Source organism: Lonchura striata, chromosome 2 (assembly GCF_046129695.1).
Source record: "Lonchura striata isolate bLonStr1 chromosome 2, bLonStr1.mat, whole genome shotgun sequence".
In the NCBI taxonomy this organism is placed as follows: domain Eukaryota; kingdom Metazoa; phylum Chordata; class Aves; order Passeriformes; family Estrildidae; genus Lonchura; species Lonchura striata.
Window position 1 is genome coordinate 37098341 of NC_134604.1, and position 25195 is coordinate 37123535.

A 25195-nucleotide genomic window follows, 5' to 3' on the forward strand; every position below is an offset into this window, starting at 1 on the left:
GGACAAAATAATCTCTCAGGAAATAATGTAATTTCACACCATTTATAACTGTGATAGGATTTCCGTATGACACCAGCATGAAAATCCTGTGACCTCAATAACTTTACATTTTTCTTTCCTGCTCTTGACTGCTTCCCATCCATAATGCCTGCTTTATGCTAGTGTGATATTTAGCACATTTGACAGGTCTGCTTTCAGGTGGGGATCCAGAATTTTGTTGGCCTTTTAATTTCTTCCTAAATTCACAGTTTCATGATTATTCCTCCAGTAATATCTCACTTCTAATACAGTCTTGAATTTTTAGTTTTGGTGTACTTTTCCTTATTTTTTCTCCTCAGTTTATCTCAATATTCTATATGCTGCTTTTATGCCTTCTACATAGATTACAGGACATTTCATTTTCGTATTTTACCTCACTGACATTTCTTTTGTAAGCTTGATATTGACACCTAAAATTCAGGGCCCCCATTAGTGCTCATCTTCTGCTTGGAAGGGGTTTTTAGACTGAGATTTTTAGGGTTCCATATCCACTTGGCATCTTTCTCTCTGGGTTCATCAGTGATGTGTCTACATGGTTAGTTAAATATCAGTCTAAAGTGGCTTTTAAGCTGAGATTCAAGTGACATCATTTGTGCTTACACACACATTTAAGAGTATTATAATGAAAGCTCTGGGGCACCTCAGGAGTGTCTTGGACAGAAGGTGATCAGTAGAGGAGAACCAGATTCTGGGAATTACTCTCATGAGGGCCAAGGACCAGCCCACAGTGTATGTGGAGCACACCACACCAATCTTGTGACAAGCACTTGAGTGAACTCTTCACCTCACCAAATAAGCACAAATCTCATCTCATATACATGTGAACATATTTCAAGCATTAGAACAGGCTGCTCAGGATGTGGTAGAATCATCATCCCTGGAAATGTTAAAAAATACACATGGATGTGAACAAGGGGACAAGATTTACTGGTGGACTTGAGTTAACATTTGGACTCGATGATCCTAGAGGTCTTTCCCAAAATAAAAAGATCATGTGATTCTATGACACATATGTTCACAACAAATGTGAGAAAGCCCAGGAAACCCTTAACAGTGAAGGTTTTAATTTGCTAATCTTTGGGAAGAAGTTAAATATAGTAAGTTATGTGGAGGTAAGTTTTGAATCCCTGTTAAACAAAATCATAGTGAGCATGTTGATTGCTTTGTTTTAGTCTAAAAATTGGCTAAATTTTAAGACTTCGTTTATAAACAAGCAAACAAATAAAAGTAGATGGTGATTTGAAACTACTGCCCTGAAAAAAAATGTGAATACACCACAAATGTCTCTGTATATGTAAAAGAAAGCTCATCCATTTCCTTTGCAGTAATAAATTTTTCATGCACTCCACTGTGATTTGGTCTTAAACTCCTACAATAGGAAAATAAATTTAATAAATAGTCTCTGAACAAACACAAAGGGAGATTGCAGTTCTTAAAATTCCACCCATTTTTCCAATGTTTTGTGAGCAGACTGAGGACATGAGGAGAGGAGTACCCAGTCCATGTATTAGTTTAGCTGAGGAGGACACTACTGGCAGTAAGGCTTCTCTGGTATCAAATAGGAATTATGGACCAAACATGAAAGAAAGATAAAGCTCCAGACAGACAGAGAAACTAGACTCCAAACTTTTTAAGAAATTGAACTTTTGCTTTCTCATTACTAATTGCCCTGATATTTCTAAAGGTGTATTATAGAATAGTGCCCCTCTCTTTTTAATCAGTGTAAACATTGATTTGTGATTTAATTTGGAATGGGATTTATTAGTTTATTAGTTTCTAAATGTCATCATTCTGTAGTGATAACAGAAACTCAGAAGAAACATGGTGTTCACGGTTCATGGCATAAATTAACTGTTCTTGCAAACAAAAGTGCAAACAAACTTGATTGTTCCAGACACTGCTTTAAAAATATTCTGCAATGAAACAAGATGTTGCATATGGTTTTCAAAGTCTTTCTTTTCAAATTGCAATAGTTGCAATGCTTCTTTTGGTACAAATATACTGATATTTCACTGAATTAGTTGCTGTGGATTTCTATACTGAAAGAATTAACTTTGGGATGTAGAGTTTTAGGTGGTACAAAGACATGATATGAATCCACATTGTTTTTTAGCTGGAGTTGGGCATTGTGTTATTAATTACTCACCATAATTTGTCAACAGCAAATTGATTCAGCAGTATCTCTAGAGATGTCTTTAGGAAATAATGTGAATGATTGGCTTTTATCTGAGTGCTGCAATTCATACTCTCTGTTTCACTTCATGCAGCATAATTATAGGAGTAAAGTAGCTCCTTAGGACATATATAAAAATAAAATTTTGGTATATGATTCCAAGTTAAACAACTTTGTTTTCTGTTGCACAAGACAAGATTATTTTAATGCTTTCTCTCAAATCTATATATGCCTTATCAATGAGATTGCAAGTGCTTCAAAAAACAAAGATCTAACTCTACTAGAATGTTATTGAACTATGATATGATGAATGTTAAATTAATCCTTTAAAGCAACAGAGAGGGAGGAGTAAGAGAGAGAGAAATGTTATAATTCAAGGGTTTGTGCATAGGCATACCTGGTTTGTAGAAAAATGCACTGAAAGCAGAGCTGTAAGTGTTTTGGAGAAAAAAAATTCCAGTTTTCAGTCATATCACAGATTCTTTTTAATACTGTTCAAAAAGTACCTGACTACATAAACACCAACTATAACATGATGTAGACAATTGAGAAACAAGCAAGTGTATTCTTCAATGCTAAAATAAATTACATTTGTACAGGTAGAAAGCAAACCAAAGCTGATAAAAATGGTAAATTTTATGAAAAATCTTTTTCAGTTCACATCAAAATAATAACTTTACATTCTCTATGTTTTAATAGTATAAGCAGCAACAACATAAAAAAGAACAAACAGTCACAGAATGTTTGAAACCAGTTCTTCATAAGTTATTAGCAAATTAAAAAAAAATAATTACAAGCACTTGTAGCCCACATAAATCTTTTGGAATTGGCACCATCTCTCTAAAACATCTATATTCTATATAGATTTCTAATTACAAATACCACCAGCAGCTGCCATATAATCCTATTAGTACATGTAATATACATAGTATATTTATTCCCATTTGGCAGATCGGAGTGACTTAATGTTTATTGTTTGTTAATACTGCCATTGCTCAGGTGACACAAAACCAGCCATATACAGCAATTCATCACCCAGCTAAATTTTTTACTTACCTTTATGCTTCACTGACCTGTATCTTTTCCTTTTCACAATACAAAATTGTGGGTGGCAGTTGGAGAGTTTTGAACTGGGGGTAAAATAATAAACCACCGCAAAAAAAAAAAAAAAAAAAAAAAAGAATTCAGGTAATTCAACTTTTAGTATTTAGTAAGTTAAGTGCACACTGAAATGGGTAGCAGATTAGTGATTTTCTTGTTCATGGAGAGTATTGACTTCATTTTTGGAGAGTCATTAGACTGCCAGAAAACTGTGACCTCTTGGGTATTTTTGGACATGTCCACTCACATCCCTTAACATATTTAGTTAGAAGCCAACTTTCCCATTGGGATACCAGATAGCATAGGACTAATAAAGATGAATGGTAGGAAGGACCTATTCACCAAGCCTAGCTTCAAAAATGAACCTCAAATAATCCATCTGTTGTTGGATTCAAAAGAGAGTGGGAAGAATATCCTGTCATTATCATTTTCTGCAGAACAAATAGTCAAAATCTAGACTTCAGTGAGCACTGTTCGACTTTGATTATTTTTATATCTATATTAATCTGGAATGATTCCATTGACCCAAATAGATTAAGGGCCAGTGCCAGCAAAGAACTTCAGCACTTAAAATTATTCAGTGTAATATATAGTTTTTTTGCTCTAGTGTGGAGGTCAGGACCTTTTCTTAAATATCTACCCTTTCTGTGGAGTTTGTGAGAAGAGTTAGTGCCCAAGGAAGCAGCACAACAAGGAAAGAGGTGTCCAGGAATACTTTATTTGAGCCAGTATGGAAATGAAATGTGCAGAAAAAGTTAATTTTCCACTGGGATCAATTTCTGGAGACATCTATACATTTTGTTTCAAAGATGGGCCAGGTCACCTTTGTAAAAGGTGTCTGGAGAAAAATTAAATGAGTCCCTTTTATTGCAGTCTCAGAGAAGTAGGAACTCAAGTTTAATTCCTTCATCTATCCAAGAAGACTCAATCTCTCTTTTCTACGCTGGGGTTGAGAACTCTGAATGGAAGACAAGATTTCTGCAGATGAAAAGTTATCAAAAGGTACATCCTTCCTCCTGTCACAAAAACATTTTCAGGGAAGCATTTAACTTTTTTTTAGCCAATACGCATCACAGACAAAAGGTTGCCTCCACTTCTTTGGAGCTAAAATACCTCGTCTCTGCACCAGAAATTTTTAAAGTATTTTATATTAAATTGTCATATATCATCTCTAATTTTATTCAATGTATGTCTTATCAGGTTGCACTGTTCCTTTTCCACTGCAATACTCTTGAATTTGTCCCTGTCTTGTGAAGCTTCCCTGGGGAAATGAACAAAGGTTATCTCAACACTGAGTTATTGGAGCACTCCCCAGCCAGGAAACTGGTACATTCTGTGTCCTCTCTTGTGTTTTCTGCATCCTTGATGGGTTTTAATATGAGTTAGGTACAAAGATCCTTAGATGTGTGATGATCAGGTTAGTTCTGAGCATACAAAGACACACTATGTTAGATGCTGGAGGAAGGTGGCATTTTAATAGCTTTTTTAAAATTGAGTTTGAAATGTAGGTATTAAATTCTACTGAAATCCTAATCTTAGGCTCCAAAGTCTTTCTTTTGGGGGGTCAGCCAAACCAGACCTAACACTGGTCCCCAATACAATAAAAAAATCATGGTCGCACTTATTGTGTGAGTCCTGAGCATAGTGCTCTGATTTCCCTAAGGAACTGACTTTTTTATGCTGTCTGTTGCTGTCATCTTTTATCCTCTCACCTCATAAATGATGTATTAAGCAGAATAACAAGGTTGCACACTTTCCTTTACAGAACTTACACCCACATCTATGCTGTCTTTCAGTTTGGTCTTGCACATTAAAGAAAATATTTGCAAGGGAACTCCTCTATCATCCAGAGTGAGAGTCATGGATTGGGCTTCCTGTTTACTCTCTTTTGATAGCTCATTCTCTCAGTTTTTCACAAAAGTTTTCCTTTCATAAACATAGCAACTGAACAAACATCCAAGCAAACTAACTTTTTTTTTTTTTTTTTTTCTTTTAGGACTTTTAACAGTTCTTGAATTAGGATTTAGTTTATATCTCACTTTTGTAGCTGGAAATCAATGAAAGAAGCCAGCACCTTGTGATCTACCAGGCTCCATGAATCATGAACAAGTGATTTGTGGACTGTGGTCTAAAAATCTCTAGTCTAAGGTATCTGCATGAATCTAGGCACCAAATGTTCAGATAGAAGTACAAGGAAGCACATCTTCAAAGTCATGCAATAATTCTTCAGAGACAATTTAAAAATACAGTTCTTCAGTATTGCAAAGGCGCCTTTCCAAGTAGCCTGCCAGAGTGACACACTTTATTTCAAAAGCATAGATCCAGAGGTGATTACACCATCACTCTTTAGGGTTGGCCTCAAGCACAAAAGAAATCAGAGGGTTTTTTTGAGGTCCATGTGGTCAAGAATGACAGTAGTTTCAAATCCTTTAATTCCCTTTGTGCCAGCAGCACTATACTGGAAGGCAAATTTCAAGCCATTCAGTTGGTACTTGCACATTCATTAGTTAGAGTGAAAAGTGTTCATGATTTTAACTTTTGCATTTATATCTGAAAACCCTTGACACTCTATCTCAATGTCCTAAACAGAGACTAGCATACAAACAGAATAATGAAGTCATTATGTGTGTCATTAATATTTTTTTTCTCTTATGTCAAACCCACTGGCTTCTCCCAAAGAACTTTCCAGTGTTGCAAATCTCCCACTGGGATAATCTGGATTATTACTACAGGCATTACACCATTTTTGCCTTCTTCACAAAACCTTGCCTCCCTTTGCTGAAATTCAAACACACAGTAAAAAAATGACATTGATGCACTCCCGTCTGCCCAATTAAATAAGATTCTGCCTTCTTTAAATGCCTCTAATGTTGCCCATCTTTTATTAAAAATAGACTGACTTCAAGAGGGTACTACCTCAGCAGGGTCCATCCATGGTTCCTTGTGCCATTAAAATATCTGCTGTGGCTGATAGATATGTAAAAGATACATGACTCCACTGCAAGTGAGAGTGAACAAAAATGTTTAAAATTTGGATTGCACAACATTAGGGTTTTAGTCTCTTAACACATGCATTCAGGGCACATAGTACATCCTCACCCAAATTGTCATGACAGTATACATGACCATTGTCAGGAAGCTCTGAGCAATAGCTATGGTGCAGTTTGAGAGCAGAAGAGGTATATTTATGCTGAGCTTGACAGTTTCTATTTTTCACTCCTTTTTACTAGTTTTGTATTTAAGGAAATGTTTTTATGTTTGTCTGTATAATCCTTATTTCCACTGCTGACTATTTCACAGTGCAGTGAAACCCACAGATTTTAGCAGGAATACAATTATATTAATTGTCCACCACCATAAGAAAAAACTATAGGGGATCTAAAATGCTAGGGAAAGATCAAGGTGGAGGATGTTCTTGTAAGAATATTGGTCAATAGTTTGAAGTATGAGAGAACAGGTAGTAATAGAATCCCTTCAAAATTCACATTAGTTATGTCAGTACACTCTATATTAAAACAACATTGTACTGATGGGAGACAAATATTATCATATGTGTCTTCCATAAACAACATTTAAGTGGTCTGAACTCCCCTAATAAGAATGTTTGTATCACAGACTGATTAGACATGCTTTCCTCTTAAATGTGGGTTGTAACCTATGACATAAGATGCTTTTTCCTGAAGACATGGACAGCTAGGGAATGATGAGACATGCTAATACTGTGAACCAAGAGGGAAAAACTGAGCTCTAGTCTGGGAACCGTGCAGCTGCACCGAACTGCGTCCGTGCTGATCAGTCATGCAAGGAGGCATACGGGCAACAAGGACCTTCAGTCATGCCTTAGTGTAGGGATCTGCCTTCTGGAGTAGAGCTGTTTTGTGACCTGCCTGTTCATGCTATAGGCAAAGCTGATAAATGACTGTACCTGACAAGACAAGCATGCCCAGACTGCAACTGGATAACATTGCCTGACTCTAGAGTCACTAGAGTATCTCTGTGAGGGGCTGGTCTGGATTCAGTCATCTATTACTTTTAACTTTTAAATGCTGTTGAGCAGCAAATTGGGGTGCAACACATAATAGTGGAACAAGCATCCCAAAGGAATGGAAAATACTCTTTGCTAAAATATGTGAATGTGCTTTCATCTTTTACTTACTTGATCAAATAGCTATTTTGAACATGGGGAAGAAAAAGGAGGTATGAATTTTGATTACAAAATATTTGTTATCTTCTAAGAAACAAGATCTAAAGGTTTTGAAAATAAAATATAGCAGCCTTATTTCAAGGCTCCCTTCCTTGAGGCTGTCTTCTATATAAGGCTACATCAACTCAACTTTGAATTGAAGTACATTACTCATCACTTCATGCTATCCTTCAATAAAATAAAACAAACCCATAAAAGTTTGGCACCTGAGGACAGCTAGGTCATGAAGAAGAGAGCAAATACAGTGTGCGTTTAGGGTTTGACTTACAAGTTATATGTAACTACACCTATCAAAAATTATTTAGCTACTATTCAAACTTTAAAACTCTTCCCTGCCTGTGTTAAAAAAGTGCTGTGACAATATGAAGTGCACTAAACTGTACTACCTTGATATAGGAAAAATTTGAGGAATCCCCTTGTTTCTTCTGTGAGTTGCTAAGAAACAAAGATTCTGTTGGTTCATATCTAATTAGGTCTTCTTTGTTTTAGCCTTTACTACGTATTGCTTTGAATGTGTTTGGTTTTTTTTTTGTCATTGCTCATCGCTGCAAGGCATCAGCAGCGAAACAAATTGTAAAATTGTTGCTTATTAAAGAGTAGCTTAATCACCTCTAAGCAGACTTTGATACAGGGCTTTTCCATATATATATATATATATATATATATATATATATATATATATATATATAAATTAAGATTATGACAACCTTTCCCACTGACAGTTAGCATTTGTCATAATCATCATAATCCACATTGGTATCCTATAATTCTGTCATTCAAAAAATGGAGAAAATCCTTAGGGTGTTTACCTGTTTGTTACAAGCAAAGATATGAGTCTGAATAAGTATTTTAACTGGTAACATTATCATGAGGATGTCCATAAAAATGTGTTAATTTCACTAGGGAGTACAGCTATAATATAGCTTGGTAGTGCTGCTAGAAAGAGAATATTCATCTCAACAACTTGCCCTGGTAAGGGAATTACAAAACAGTACTCCAGAAAATATTTTTTGCTACTTCAATATTAGTTGGCAACATGGTGAAATAGTCAGGAAATCTTCCTTGGGTTTTGTTGCTGTGAAGGTGAATCCAATGTTAACAAATTGAAATTTGATACTGATAGAAGAGAATTTCATAAACAAATGTGTAGGTTGAGAAGTCATTTGTAAAGCCCTCCTTATTGCAGTCACTCACTGCAAAGCCTCAGATTAGTGTTATCCACGTGTAACGTATCACAGACACAATATTCTTCAGCAAAATGTTTTGTAGTAACATACATTACTGCTTTTTGTGATCTTCATAGAAAAAAAAAGAAAGAAAGCTTGACAGGTTGGTCCCAGATTTGAGTCTGTTAGAAAATGTACATTCAACGTTTGGTCTTCTATTCTTGATAAAAGATCAAGGTTCACTTCTGGGCAAGGGATCGGAGTAAACAAACAAACCATTGTACAGTTGTTTACAATCTAGTTCCCCTCGTCCCCTATATTGTACACACAGTTCATTGTAATACTAAAGCAAAGCACTTGGTATGTAACTGGATTAATAGACTCCTTATAAGCCCTCAAAAATAGATTCAGTGTTTCTGAAAAGCCCATGTTTTTTTAAGGCCACGATAATCTGCCAAGAGTCATTTTGTCTTTAAATCAGCATAATTAATCTGATGTTTCCACCTTTCAAGTGATTCCTCTTCTTCCCCTCCATTCCTCACAAGATGACCCAATGCCTCTCACTCTGCCTGCGTAAACACTGGAGATCTTGAAGACATGGCTGTCCCCTCACTACTTGCTTGTAGTTGTTGAGCTCCAACATCGTCTTGAACTACATTCACAGCGAAGAAGAACTTTGAGTATAATCTCTGATGAGGAGTGTGTCGTATTTGGGGGAGGACGGGATACAGAGAGCTGATTCAGAAGCTGGAGAGCTGGGAGATGCACTTCCAGAATCGATGGAGTCTCTAAAAGGAGAAGGAGGAGTTAAAGCCACCAACTCCTCCAGGTCTTGCTTGGCTGTTGGGGTCTCTGAAGTGCCTTCTTTAATGCTGTCATTTGAAGGTTTCCTAGCAGACTGTGAAGCGCCATTGACTTCAATGGCAGGAAGCGGTTGGATCTCTGCAAGTGTGGTCATTGTTGTAGGGAGCTGGATTTCCCGTGGAATCAGGTATGAAGAGCAGAGAGGAGCAGCCCCCATTGTCCCTGGAGTAGGTGTTGAAAGCATCATGGAGTTCAGCTCACTGATATTGGCTGTGAAGCGAGTAACAACACTACTGATCTGCTCCATGAGGGAGCCTTGAGAGGAGCTACTTCGCTGAGGAGGTTCTGACTGGAAGGTAGGAGCTTCATCTTCTGTTCGGCTGACAGAGGCAGTTCTGTGGCTCAAAGTGCTGATTGGTGAGGGAGTCTGTGGTCGATACTGAGCCGGGTATTGCTCTTCAGCTTCCGAAACGTCATAAAGCGTTTTGGCACTCGCCTCGGGAAATGTAGCGCTGCTACTGTGTCGGCTACTATCTGTGCTTTTAGAAAAAGGCTTGATCACTGCAGTTTGGTTGGGGTTCTCTTTTTTGTTGATGTGGACTGACAACCGCTGCCAAAGGTGTGCTCCTCGGCTGCTTTTCTCATTCTGGGCCCAGGAAACTGATTTCCCATTAGAGCTGTAAACACAAATGAGATAAGATGGTAACTTGCAACAAAGTTAAAAATATAATTGCTGTTCCTATATCAAGGGTATGTGGTATTTCAGAGTTTATATTCACCATAAAGCTGATTGTAATTTCATCTATATCTATTTATTGCAATATATATATATATATATATCATTAATACCTGCATGTTTGAGAAAAACAAGCAGCATGTCAGCTCATTTCACAGACTAATTATGCACCCAGCCATCACCTGTCCTGTGCTAGCTCATTGCCATTGCAGACCTCTCTGTTGAGGCCCTTGGGACATAGGCAGTGTCCATCCTGGGGGAGAGAGCAGCTTGATGGCTTCCCTTCTGTTGGATTGGTATCAAGAAGAGGGCCTGTAGGACTGAGGGATGCATAGAGGAGTGAGGAAGAATTAAATGCTTGAAGAGAGTGAATGAGAGACTTGAGACTTAGACTGGCTAGAGTGCAGGGGTAAGTGTGTGGGCTGGCCTGGGAGCTTTCAGTGCTAAGGAGCTTGGTAAAGTGTTCTGAATGGATTCCTGGTATGGGGCAGGGATTGTGGACTGGGAGATGAAGAAGCATAATCCGTTAAGGCTAGGGAAAAAAAATCTGTTTATGTCCAACTATTTGAAAGCATTGGAGTAATACACAAAAAGGGGCTATATTGGTTGTAGGTAATGGGCAACAACTTCTTCATCAAGGCACTTGGCAAGCTACCTGCCATTAAATTAAAGAAATAATGATTTTTTTTCAAATTGCAGTTCAACTCAGAGAATGAAACTATATTCCTAGTAGGAAAGAAATACCAGACAAGCTATACAAACAGCTTCTCATAGTAACATGAGTTTGGAGACAGCAGTAAACATTTTGCTCTTCTTTTCTGCAAAGTGAGTCCTTTTAGGGTAAATTCTCTTCAGATGCCATCATACTCTCTATCAAAATTGCTTATTTATCTCCTCTTGATTCCTAAGAAAAGCCAGCTGTGACCTTTATAAACATAGTATTTCCTTTTACATCTTCCTAGTCTGATGAGCTGGTGTTCACACATACATTAACATATAGCTCTTGGAAATAAGGAAGATATTAGAAATATTTCTTAGCTGAAACAGACAATGACTCTGAAATGATGTCAACAGAAAAAACAGTGTACACATACAAATAAACATGATTTATATATAAAATGCATCAATACTTTAGACAATTCGCCTTCATTTCCAAAATGTTTGCTATAGCCATTTAGGATTTGTGAAAAGACAACAGCACTGGAGACCCTGGCAGATTATTGCAAATTTGATTTTGCTTTTTAATTCTGCAATAGATGTCCTCACATGTTAGCCTGCAGCATAATAGTTTGCAAAGCACATATTTTACTAAATACAGATGACCTTATACCAGCCTTCATGGGGAGGCTTCCCTCAAACTATCCATTTAATAGCTATTCTGGCCATCTAAAAAAAAATGTTGCATGCTGAGTGTAAAATAAAACCTCCTGGTGGGTTCATGTTTGTGATTACATTACATGGAATTATGATGGATCATGTAACATAACATATGTCAACAGATTTCCCCTTCAAAAGAAGCATGACAGAATCCAGTAGACAAACACAATGTAAAACAATGGGTACTTTAGAAGAGGGAGGACTGGGAAAGGAGATGTATAAGTACATATGGGTTCCCCCCTTTGCTGCAATGGTCACCAGGATGTTTGTATCTTGGAAGTTGTCTGTTAAGCTCCTACCCCTAAAATGCCAGGCAAAACAGCTGGTGGCTTTTAACTTGCTGTTCAGATAATCCCTTCCTTCTGCTGTACTTCAATTGGAGCAAGAAGGAAAAGCCACCTCTGTCCTGTAGCACTGCTCACTTTGACTCTTTGAATCTCTGCGGGTCCAGTTCTGGTCTAAGCAGGAGCTGGCACTAATGTCTTGCAGAGTAAGACTCTTCCCTCTGAGGACCATGCACTTGTAGCACATACTCTGTGGGTGTTGAGTACTGTTTGAGAGCCCTGGCTCACTGGTCATGCTGAGTACTGAGCTCAGTGGGATCTCACTGACAGCAGCAGGAGTAGAATTTGCAATGTTTGCCTCTAGTTCTAGTTCATCACAGTATGATGACCGTGAAACCTTGTCTCAGTTGCTGCTGTGTTTGACCTGGACCAGGAGGGAGAATGATCTGGCACTAGTAATTTGATCAGAAAGAAAGAGAGGATGCAGTTACAGTCCTGGATATACTCCTGGTGAGGTCTTAGAAGGACCTGTGACATGCCTGCCTGCCACAAAGGTGAAATAAATGCCATTAACATGAAGGATTAGTCAACGCAAATAGAAATGCTTGCCCAAAGAAAAGTGTATTCTAGCACCCCTCCTATCTTCAAGCACTGGCTTAGTACAGATGTTCAAACCCTTTAAAAATGTGCTAAGTGCATATAGATATTTTCATGGCCTGAAGGCCAGATTGTAAGAGTTTGTGAAGGCAACATGCTATTCCCTCCAGTTAAAGAGACAATAATTAAGGAGGGATATGAGGCTGAAGAACCTAGGGAAAGGGAAAGGATGAAATCTGATTTTGCATCGAACCCTTGGGAAAGATAGTGAACAGTTAAATCTTCAGTGGTGCAAGTCACCAGCCTCCCTGAATCTCAGTTTAGGTTTGGATCAGTCTTGGCTGATACACTCATACTTCTTTTGTACTCTGCCCAAAGTAATGTCTGCATGTCGCTCCCATGTTGATCCTAGGGCTCTGAAGTAGACCCAATGGCTGTTTAGTGCAAATTTCATGCAAAAGTCTGAATGACTTGACCATTATTCACTGCAAATTCCTTGATATTACAAACTGAATAGGACACAAACATCATCCACTTGGTGGGGCATTGGAATGGGCTGCCCAAGGAAGTGGTAGAATCAGCATCCTTGAAAGTGCTCAAAACATGTTTGGATGTGGCACTTGGGAAAAGAGTGATGTTTGGCTTACAGTTGCACTTGATGATCTCAGAGGTCTTTTACAACCTTTTTGATTCTATAATTTTTCAGTAAGGAGTGAACCCTATAGCTAAAGAATTTCTGTGTCAGAAATGTATCCTGTGCTTTTTCATGCTGTACCTTCCTACTTACTAGGAAGTCAACACCGGACTGAAGGGTACAATTTTTTTTTTGCCTCTGTGAAAGGAGCACCGCTTATTTTCTTATATTGGCATGAAACTGGGTTCTGGATAAATTGCTGTGATAATACTTTAAGATCCTGCTCTAACTGCATATCGATTAATAGTCTGTCAAGTCAACTGGAAACTGCTCAATGCTCACAACTTAAAAATAGAGAAATAAAGATAGATCACTGACATAGAATAGAATGTCTAGGAATGGAATTTTTACATTTACTATGTCCAGCTCTGCCTTAACTTTTCAATGATAAACTTTAGGATAGTGAAATTTTAGATTTTTCTTGTAAACAGATTTTGGCTCCATCAGTTGAAACAGAATAATTACACTTTTGAACTTCCAAAGGAATTTCACTTCAAAGTTTGGCTAAATGCAAATTTTTCTCCCCTACTCTTCTGCTCTGCCAGTTCTTCTGCTGGCACATTGCACTGAATAGAGCAGAGGAGAATGCAGCAAACTTCAACCAGTGATACCAAAATGTTCAATTTTTTTTTCTTTTGTAAAACAAAGACTTTTGCAGAACACTTTTTTGTTTTTAATTGCTTTTGCTATAGGTTAATTAGCTTCAGCTTTATGCACAAAAGAGATTTCCTGAATACCAGACAGTTTCTCCATTGTCTTTACTAAAAGCTGCTTTGATTTTGATAGACTAGCTTTTTCCTTGCCTTCTAGACTTACATAATATGTACAAGAAATGAAATTAGGATAAATGAGAAAACTTTGAAGTAGCTGATATTTCAAATATTTCTTCTATAGTTGTCCACTTGATGACAGAATAGCAATTAGTTTTGTTTCTCCTTTTATTTTTCTTATTGAATCTTTTTAGAGACACTTGAGTTTTGTCTTTAAGGATTTTTTTTCTGTTCATGAGAGCTATTAACTGCTTTTTATACACTTAGGTGTGAAAAAAATATTCCCCTCCCTTTACACATTTTTTTTAACTGTCTAGAATGGATAATTTGGTCTTTTGTTTTTGTTGAGGCAGTAGAAGTTTTGTTGCAGTATTTTTTCTTTATTGTATGATTATAAGATGGTGCATAGGTCTGCCACAAGTGTTTCTTTAGCCAGGTGCCAATGAAAAAAATTTGTTTTGTAAGGTACTTCAAAAAGTAGAAGAAATGAAAAATAGGAAGAGGAATTTACAGACACAGCAGCTGAAAACTCTCATATTTTAACAAGGGTGCCATTCTCATTAATATTCCCAGATCTGCTAAAATTAATTCTGGTGCTGAGTGCCTAGGGACTGGTACTGGGGACAGTTACTGAAAGCATATGCAATTTGAAAATAAATCACTTGTTCTCTTAATATCTTTGACTGAACTAGGAAAATCAGTTTAAAATTATGGAATTCATTATTTTTTAAGAAACCCCAGAGTGCATAGCTGCATATTATTATTCAGCAGTGGAAACCAAAATATAAGAGGAACTATAAAAATGTAAGGAAACTTTTGTTCCGTGTAAGATACTAATATGAGTAACTAATTCCAAATTTGAAATGGTACAACTGCAAACACACACTAGACAATAACTTGATGAAGACATGTATGATATATTTGCAACCTGTCCTCATGTGACTACAATAAGGAAATATTTCAAATTCTTAATTTTATAAGTTCATGAATGGAAGCTTGTGTTTTAGAACACTGATCTAATTTTTATGGAGCTAAAATTGGCAGCAAATTCGTGCCCAGATGTTTCAATGGCTGAAGTGTTAAAATTAAGGTATAGCTCCTATGCTGTGAAGACTTCTCACATATTTAAGGGAGAAGTCTTCCCATGTTATCCCCAGAAGAAGCTGGTAGTGATAAGCAGGATAAACTTCTGTACTTGACTCAGCCCATGTAATTTTCTGCTAGAGAGGACCCTTGTTATTCAAAGTAAATAGGAAGAACCTATTCTCCTTTTAGATTCCTCTGCTGAAAACTTATTAAGGACTCAATTATATAATTACTCTGCCCGAAAAGGATTTGTGTGCTATCTGTAGACTTAATTAAAACTTGATTCTCCATAAGGGATGGTGTGTGTATGTGTGTGCCCATGATGAATTAAGTCAATTCTACCACTGTAATGTATTATTTTGTTGCCATTCCTCTAATTTTAAAAAGCTTTTAAGAAAACCTCTACATGCCTATATAATTGTTTCCCTAGCTAAAAGACAATTCTGCCACACACAAATAACCAGATAGTGATATATTACTTCAAGTTATTTAGTTTAAATTAATCTCACACTGCTTTTTCTATGGAAATAAATGACAACAAAACAGAAAAGAAGAATGATATGGGGCAAAAATAATTTTGCCATGTCCTGAGTTCTAGAAATAAAACAAAAAAATATTTGCAATTATTTTTCAGAGTAGTTTTCTGTTTCAAACAGCAAGAGCAATTGTTTTTATTACTCTACAAATCCTAATCTGTTGATACCTCCTTTGATCATGAAGAGTCCAGCTGACATTTATATGAGTGACTTTAATATGTAAGTATGAATCTCTACAAAGTGAGAGATAGTTGATGGACAAAACCTTTGCCAGTGACCTCCCAGTGCAGCCACCAGTGATGATGATGCTGGTAGCTGCTTCAGCAGCACACCTGGTTAGACTGGGAAATGGAGGGTCTGGTTTCTGAATGATGTTTCTGGTATATCATTACCCAAAATGCAAAAATTATCCTAGTATGAGATGTATCTTCTTTCCTCTAGTATCATGATCTCATTCCTATTGTTAATTAAGGTAACTACAGCTGTGTTATGATTTTTTTCTGAAAAATGCCCTTTGAAGCGTCTCTGAGCACATCTCTTCTACACTGGAACATTCTATTCACAGTATGGAGAGAGGACAATGACACCTCTTAAACTCTGAACACTGCTTCCTGAGTTCTGCTTAAAGCAGAACATGCTTTAAGGTGTTTTTAGCATTACTTGGTCAACATGATTTTTCATTGTTTTCATTGCTAAGGGTATGAAATGGGACTTGGGAAAAATAGAAACCATCACCTTACCAGACACAAATCAAGTGTAAAAGCAGTGCACAAAAAAAAAAAAAACCACAAAAAAAACCCCAAAACACACACACACAACCAAAAAAACAACCAACAAACAATGAAAACAATGAAAAAAAAAAGTTAAGTCTCCCAGTTGTATCTCCAAAGTCAAGAGCTGATTTGACTTCTATCTTCTGTGAAGAGCATGCAATTGGAGGAATTTTACATGTTTTGCATGCCAAATAAATAATTACAGAAGTAGTTTTCTGCATTGGACTTATCAGCAGAAAAATTACTTCTGTGAGTTATTAAGCAGTTTCTTATTCATTGCATTCAATCAAATAAAAAATGCATATATTATGCAAGAAATGCAAAAGAACTGATGCTGTGATGCCTGCTTTATGAAAGCTTCATAAAACATCTCATTCCATAGCTGATTTTATCATATATGTGTGATTAATACTCACAGGTGATGCAGGGTGTTGTAACTTCCCTAATTGGATATAGCCTTACAAGGTATCACATAATATACCCACTACTTCTATTTTTATGTAATTTTTCATCTTGAAAAATACACTTGTAATACTAATATAAAGGCATAGTTAGGCCCATATGTGGAAAATGTCCATACTAGTGTTGGAACACGAATATGACATTGCACAAAGGAGTTGAGGACATAAGCTGAACAACAGTGCCCAGAATGAATTGCATGGCATAATTTAGACTGAAAGACTGTAAATGGGATTTGGTCAGTATCATGGGACCTCTTTGTCCCACGAGAGGATGAGTTTTTTCATCATTCACAAATGGTCAGGCCCCTGTATGTCTTTTTCCATCTGCTCTTCACCTCAGTGACTTCTAGCACTGGTCTGATACTTACTGGGATGAGAGAATGTACCTACTTTCTGTCCTGCAGTGTCTGAGTTCTCTCTGGGAGATTCCCAGGCTATTCAATAACAACTCTGTTGAGCTCACAAAATTGGACAAGGACCATTGGCCAGGACATTGTGGCTGGAGAAAACAAAACACAGCCATCAAATGCAATTGCACTCTCTGTTAAGCAGCAGGTGTTCTTAACTGTTTGAGTAGGTCTTGCAGCTGACAGTCTTGCTTTGGAACTATTAGACTGACACAGTGTTCAGTCTTTTTGACTGTTAGGGCATCCTCTTTAACAGGAACCTTTTTCTCCTCTCTACTTGACTCAGATCGATTACAGTCTGGAATGCAAACAGATTCTTCACTGTGAAGATATAAAAAAGAATTTTTTCAGATGTGTATATATGGCCAGGTAAAACAGAGTTGAATACTGTACAACAAAATACAGTTGTCTGACAATTACATGTACTTTTCCACTCTTCTAAGTTCCATTATATATTGATCTCAGATAGCTTTTAAATAAGGAATAAATATTTCTGGAGGAAAATTCCAGATGACACATAGACAAGAAACCACTCCATTTGACAAAAAATATACTTTGTGTACAACACTTAGCAATCAATGTTTCTGATGGTATTTTAACTGCAGGAGCTCTCAGGTGTGTGCTATGTGGTGTGAGTGTTGATAGCCCTATGTATGTGTGTGAATGCTCTACCCAAGGGAAACATAACACTTTGCAAGTATCTCCCTGAACACTCTCCTGCAACGAAAAAATTCCTGAGGGATGTAGCACTTGGGAAAAGTGACTGTATAATTTGGTCACCCTGTGCTCTATGGTTACATTTATAAATGTCCTACAGGGCTTGAGTAGGAATGACTAGATCTTTTAATAGATGGTAAAATGGTTCTCATACTTAGTAGAACATAACACAATGGCACAATGCTTCTTAAGAGCATTGTTTCATTAAAGATGTATAGCCATCTTTGGCATGTATGTGCTTATTCATTTATGAAAGGACATGTAAGGAGAAATGAAAATTCTGTCCTATGGGAGTGTTCAACTTTTGGAAATCTGGCTGGACTCAAAATGAAAAGAATTGCTGAAATCTCCAAGTATTTCACAGAATTAAGTAGTTTGAAATATTTCAATAGGAAAAACATCAAAATGGCTATACTAAAGCAGTTAATCCTAGCAACATTGAAAAAACTCTAGTCTTTGATATTCATTGAATTGTAGCATTGCTTAATGTCATGCAAAATATTATGATTAAAAAGCAAAAATAAATATATTAATTAAATTGAGAAAGTTATGAAAAACATGCTTTAAACTGTATTTTAAATTACTTTGAAACCCTTCCTTAAAATAACTGTAAAATGCAGTACTTTTCCATAAGATATTTTGATTGAGAACCAACATTTTCATATTGAATATGTTTTTATCAATCAAATTTTCTCTGCCCTTTTAAAAAAGTTCTTTTGGTTAGACTTAATGTAACCCCTAATATGTAGCGGACCTACCCTTACTCCAGGTTTGAATGCTGCTTCTTTTCATCTGCCCAACTGGCTTAATGAGTCAGGTGTAAGATTTCTCTCTCCAAAGCACCATATTACAACAACATCACATAGGACATGTGGTTCAGATCACTGGAATGAACACGGTGCAGGGTTTTTTTGATAGTCAGATGGAACACAAAAATCAGCAGTGGCAACATGATTTTTTTTTTCTTTTTTTTTTTTTTTTTTTTTTCTTTTCTGAACATACTTTATGGGATACACAGGAATTACAGACAGAGGATCTAGCCTGGAATTATCCAGGGCTGCTCCTTCTGTTCACAGACATATCACACTGACCTAAGGCCACTTGCTCTTTGCTTACCTGGTCATTGTAGCTCGCCCACCATTCCCCATACTCCCTTTTGGGGTGAAACACTCTATTTCCGACTTGTTCGGGGGGGCCAGTCTCCTGCCTTTGTACCTAATAAATCACGACAACAACAGGAGCAAACAGAGAGAAGTGATTGTGTGCTCAGCTTTCTTTGACAGCTGCTGTGCAAAGGGCCATGCACATGAATGTTACTGTGGCAGTGGTAGAGAAGAGTGCAAAGCAGCTGTGGGAGTGGAGAAATAACTGCATAAAAACCCAGATAAGTGTTAAAGCAAACAGGGTTATGCAGGACAGGTGCTCACCATTTTCTTTATATATATATCTATAGCTGTATCTCTATATAGGAGGGGCCAAATAGTTTTACAGAATAAATAACATGTTAACATTTTAATATTTTTTGGAATTAGACCAAAGCAGCTAGAGAGAAACAGTTTAAGGGAAGCAACACTTAAGAATCAGTGGGAAACAGCTGGTGGCCATGTTCTCAATCATAACTTATTTCCCTGATCCTACATCTCTGTAATATGTGGCTTGTTCCACTTTTCAAAGCAAAATTGGTGTGGGCTCACAGTTCATGTCATAAGGGGGCTTCCTCTCTCCACTGGCAACAATTAGAAGTTAGATGACTTGCTGAAATCTAGACATAAAGTCAAATGAGATCAACCCCAAATCTAGACCCCAATGCAGTACTATGTGTATTTTATGTACAAGACCTCGCACTTTGATGAAAAAAATCACTTGGATAAACAGTTTAATATTTGATCATCTAATTAATTCATGGATGGGATACAAGATAAGACCTGGTCAATGTTTACTCACTGAACACTCACTTGGGATGTGAGTAACGTAGTGTCTCATACTGTCTCTCCTCCCAGCAGTGAACTTTAATCATACAAATTCTTGTGCTAGGTGTTGAAATACCTATTTAAATCCTTTAAGAAAAATTTAGGAAAAATTCTTGCATGTGTCTTCTCAAAGAGATTATGATATCCCACACCCAAATCCTATGAGTTGTGCTGTGGGCTTTTAACATGCTTTGGTGGAGAAGTTTGTGCATTTAACACTGTTGAAATGACAAAATAATGGACTTTTTTGTTGCTCATTCATTAATCTGATCTAGATAACAAAAGTACCTTGAGGAGAATTACTCTGTAAAAGATAAATAACCTGAGTACAGAGAAAGTGAACTAAATATTGGATGCAGTTGTAGTAGACCATCAGATGCAGAGTATATTACATAAAGCACTGATAAAGAAGCTTAGTGTATCTGAGAGTGAACCAGAGACAGCAAAATGAGATGTGTTAGTGCAAAGTCCTTTGTTGTGCACATCACAACCTTACTGAAAGGACGAACAACAGCAATTTTGCAGACTGGCTACCAAGGTTTTAAGACAATCTGGAGTGTGGTATATGTAGTGCTCCCAGATAGGCACGAAGCTCACACAGGACACACATACTAAATGGAAGTCGATTCCTAGAGCAGAGAAAAAGTGGATGGGTTTAGATAGTAGATAAATTTACTGAAAAATACAAATGAAATCAAACTGTATCGTACAAAATTAATTGGGATAGCCAGAGAAAAAGAGGAGAGAGAAAAGAATGTGTAGAAACTTCACAGGAAAGAAAAGGAAATAAACTTGGAGTGAAGCTGTTAGACATCAAAGAAAGAAGAATTTAGGAGGATCGGGATGGAAATACAGTTATATTTAGAGTAAATAAAGAGATACTTTGTCTAGTGAGGCATAGGGAAAAAAATCAAAACTAGGAAAAACTGTGAGATTCTAAAAGCTCAAAATAAGTAGAATTCTAGAGAGTAGCCAACAAAAAAAGAACAAAAGGTAAATGCCCTTGGTAATCCCATTCTAAAGAACCCCAGGTTAGGATGGATATAACCCAGATAAATAAACACCCACAACTGTCAATTTCACATTAGCATAAGTTTCACTACCATGAAAATCAGCAGAGACACTGTTATGAGTCTCTCAAGTTTATCCATCTACTCAAGAGCAAATTGCACCATCAGAAACAACATGTTCTCTCATAAAACCTCAAAGCCTTGAGCCATAGTAACTGCTACGCTGCCATTCATTCAGTGCTACATGTCCATGGAATTATGAAAACAGTGACCAAACTCTAATGAATCCTTTTGGTGTGGAAAATGCAACTAACTGTTGAGGGGAAACTGCAAAATTCTTTGAGTGACTATTCTGAAAAGGCACACCAAAGGGTCTGCATAAAATATTTTCAGCTCTCAGAGCAGACACAAGAAATGACTGTGGCTCAGAACACCTTGCATTACAAAAATGTCTCCTTCCAGGTTGTTAAAACAAAGGTTTGCTTTAAAATAGCAAATCTGTAGAGAGGAAAAATCCTCAGGAATTTACAGTTGACATAAGAAATACTAATGTGAAAAGTAATTGGGTATTTTGGAGGAGGCATAAACCAGTACAGTGTGAACAGTACTTGCAAGAACAAACTTATTTTCTCCTTTTCTTCAAATTCCAGGACTATATATTGGTTAGAAAAGAGATAGACTACTTTGATTCTATGCAGAGAGGTGGCAACTAAGTTCTGTTAAAGGATTTGAAATATTTTGGTTAATCTTTAAGTGTTTTTCTCACATCTTTTGGTGAGGAATGGTGATCTGTGTAATTTTTTTTTGCACAGGAGTAAGTTTCCTTAAGGAAAATATTTAATGATTAATACTAATATGGTTTATAAGTGTTGATCGGTGACAGGAAATTTGGGAAGTAATTCCCAGTAACTCAGTCACTGCAGAGCTTATCCATTTGCCAAATGTTTGGTCACATCACTCTATCTTACACAGCAGTGCTCTGTTCTTTTCAGAAAGCCTCACTAGAGAGAAACTCCTGGGTTGAGAAACCATGACTGTACTGCCTCGTTTTTAGTGAAGTCAATGTACATGTGATACATTGTAGGAAACACCAATGAAACTGCTCAGGTTTGAAGACCTTTTTTCAGGAGAACCTTTTTTGAAGACCTAGAAAACAAAGGTTTTCTAGACCTTTCTCTGGCCTTCTGCACATTCCAATAAAACTCCTCTTGTAGATTATTATATATTAATAATGATTAATGGATACTATGGGAAAAAAAGGGGGAATATGGTATCATCATCATCCTGAATGAGATCAGTAGTCATTCACTAAAATCTGTAGATGTCAGCTTTTATGCATGTGTGTAGGTGTAGATCCATACCTTTTTTTTTTTTTAATATGTGCTGACAAATCTCTAGATATAGGCATTTTTTAGACTATGCCTTCACAGTAGATCCAGGTGCTGCTATCCTCGTGGTCCTGACTTCATTTTAGGGTGAGACCCGTCTTTGTTCATCATCCCTTGTCCTTCTGCTCTTTCCCAGTTTCCATGCAGAAGGTGCTGGATACCTTGATCAGTAGCACATTTCATATGGATGTACATCCTCTGTCTGGAGGATGTTGGCAGGGCAGACCTAGAAGTTGCACCATGGCCTACATTTATGAATAGTTTGGTTGAAGACATTCTTGAACCCTTGAAAAATAATCTGTGGATACAATGTGGATGGTAATGCACAGGTTCTGTTAAAACGTCCACAATACACAGGGTGAGAGATTTCTCAAAAGACAAGAACTTGCAATAGCAAAAGGTAGTTTTTTCCAAGCAATCTGTTCTCTGAGAAAAAAAAAAAAAAAATGACCAATTATATAATAATTTTTACTATTTTATATAAAGGGTTTTTTTTTTCCTCTTTTTCAGTAAAAAATTTTTAAAAAAGTAAAAATGTTTGGAGATATCTCCAGGGTATCTTTAGGTTTTTAAAATGCAAACCAAATATAATTGTGTTGGAGATAGAGATCTGTCATAAATCCCTATTTCAAATGCAATCTCATACTGTTATGTAGAAGTGTTACTGATTATTGAGCACCCAATATGTGCTTGATGCTGTTAACTTATGTGCAAATAGTATATGTCACCTGCAGTTTTCCTTGGTCTTGATATTAAGAAATTATGAAGAACCTAAATTTCATATCAGCAGAGTTAAAGCCAGTCTTTAGATTAGGTTATATGTTTAAAGATTTCTGCATAAATGCTAAATAATGGAATATGAGAAATATTTAGGGTTTTTACTGTAGGGGCTGCTTTGAACTACAAACATTCTGTGTTCTTGAAAATCAATTCTGTGAGATTGGTCATGTTATCTTGAAATTGCAGCATATTGCACTGAATATTTTGAAAGAGTCTCTATTTATTGTGTGAAATTTCTCCATTTTTGTAATGGCTAAAATGAATTGCATATTATTAAGCATGCCACTTTTTAATTTTTTTTAAAAATCAGCGTATAAATGTTGCTTGCTTATTAGCACAATTTCAGTAAAACTGATTTAGATCCAAACTTACAATTTTTTTTTTCAAGTGTAGCATAATATTTCACTTTCTTTAAAGCTTATTCTAATTAAGCAATCATATTTAGCTGGTGAATTAAAATGACATTTTTGTTGGAATGATATACAAAACATTATACTGGCTCATGGGAAGATTAGACTGATAGCAAAATATTGCCAGTCTGTTTAATTCCCTTGTTCCAGAAAGGTTTTTCTGAAGTGTTGGACAAACCATTGTACAGGATTTTCATGCAGTAGAGTTTTACCTATATAAATGTTTAATATATAATGGTATAGTCAAAACTAAAACAGATTAAAATTGTTATAGATTATAAACATATATAATGATTATATATTTTTTCAGACATCTACCTTAAATTTCAGACACAGTCATGAAAAAAAACAAAACCCACAGCTCTCTGCCAGATGAAATGCTATCTCTTCCAGTAGTCCACATCAACATCCAGGACACAAGTACAAACACCATTCATTGTAATTCATACAGGCGTTCCCACAGTGGCAGACTGCTCCGTGACTTGGTAGACCTTGGCAGGAGGAGGCTGCATGTCCTAGTCCTTTGTTTATCAGAATAATTACAATGCATCAAATCAATTACAATGCCAGTTTTAATCAAAGTTTGCTGTAGAAAGAAGCAGAAGTTCCTTTGGTAGACAAACCTGGTAGACAGGACCTACATGGTGCATGCTAATGAACATGAGACCATCTGCATGGCTGCCTTCTCTGGGTGCTCTCCAACATGTGTGATAAGGACAGTGGTGATACACTGTATGGTGGCCTTTATTTGTCATCATAATTTTGGGAGACAGGCTTGAAGATTAAAAAAATATGTAAAAGGGATAAACATTGCTATTAAAAATAGAAATTCTTTCTTTCCCTAAATAAATATAGAACTTTTTTTGGGTCCCATCTTCACTATTCCTTCCTTTTCTTTTTTGCAGTAGAGTAGCAAGATTTCATTTTGTAACCTAAAGCATATGTGGGTAATAGTAGGCAGGGAACTGTTCACAATGTCATTTAATTTGAGATTTCAGCTATGATATTTGTTTCAAAATGATGGTAACAGTGTCTTAATAATATAAATAATATCAAATATTAGGCTTGAAGACATGTGCTCTGTAAATGCAGCCAAAAAATTATATCAATCAATCAATATTTTAATTAAATTTGAGGGGAAAATTCAAAACAACAGCACTAACACTGTACACAAAAGCCATTGTAATAAGGTCATTCAAGAGTATAAATTCATTATAGAGATGGAATGTTTTAGCAGCAATTTATCAAAAGTTTTTAGTAATACCTTTCACTGAGTTTTATAAAATATTCTTCAGTCATTTTAGAGTATTTGAAGTTTAATTAATCACAGTATCAAGCTTGTCCAGAAAGATACCAAGACTAAATTATTTAGGGAAAAGTGAAGGACTCAAATCATTCAGTAATCTCTCAATCTAAATTTTTGTAGCATATTAGATTAAAATAGCTCCAAATGATCCATTAATAAATACAGACTAATCCATCAAAAGGATAATGACTTTCTCTGAAGAGTCAGTTTTTTTAATCCTGTATGCATCAAAATTCAATTTTAGCAAGGCTGAAGCAAACAAATAGTATCTTGTATCACCATGCCTAGATTTTCATTTTTTAAAATAAGAACAATACCCATTGGACCAAACCTTCACCTCATATAAATTGTTATCTGCTCTAATTAAATTAAGTCATGTAAGAAGCTTAGCCCTCACTTGCTGACC

At 36.4% G+C, this 25195-nt stretch overlaps 1 protein-coding gene across 8 annotated transcripts in view; it reads right to left on the minus strand.

Annotated features, from left to right (window-relative positions):
- Positions 1-2672: 2672 nt before the first annotated feature.
- Positions 2673-25195, minus strand: part of GRM5 (glutamate metabotropic receptor 5) — a 245843-nt gene continuing 223320 nt past the window's right edge. For 6 of the 8 annotated variants that reach the window (XM_021545022.2, XM_021545018.2, XM_021545024.3 and 3 more), the window contains 2 exons: positions 19042-19140; positions 2673-10164 (listed from right to left, as the gene is read on the minus strand). In XM_021545022.2, the coding sequence (XP_021400697.2) occupies positions 9342-10164; positions 19042-19140 (922 nt within the window). In that variant the 3' untranslated portion in view covers positions 2673-9341. Of the gene's footprint in view, positions 10165-17367; positions 17530-19041; positions 19141-25195 lie in introns of all 8 variants that reach the window. The other 2 variants (XM_021545026.3, XM_021545025.3) reach the window with 2 other exon arrangements.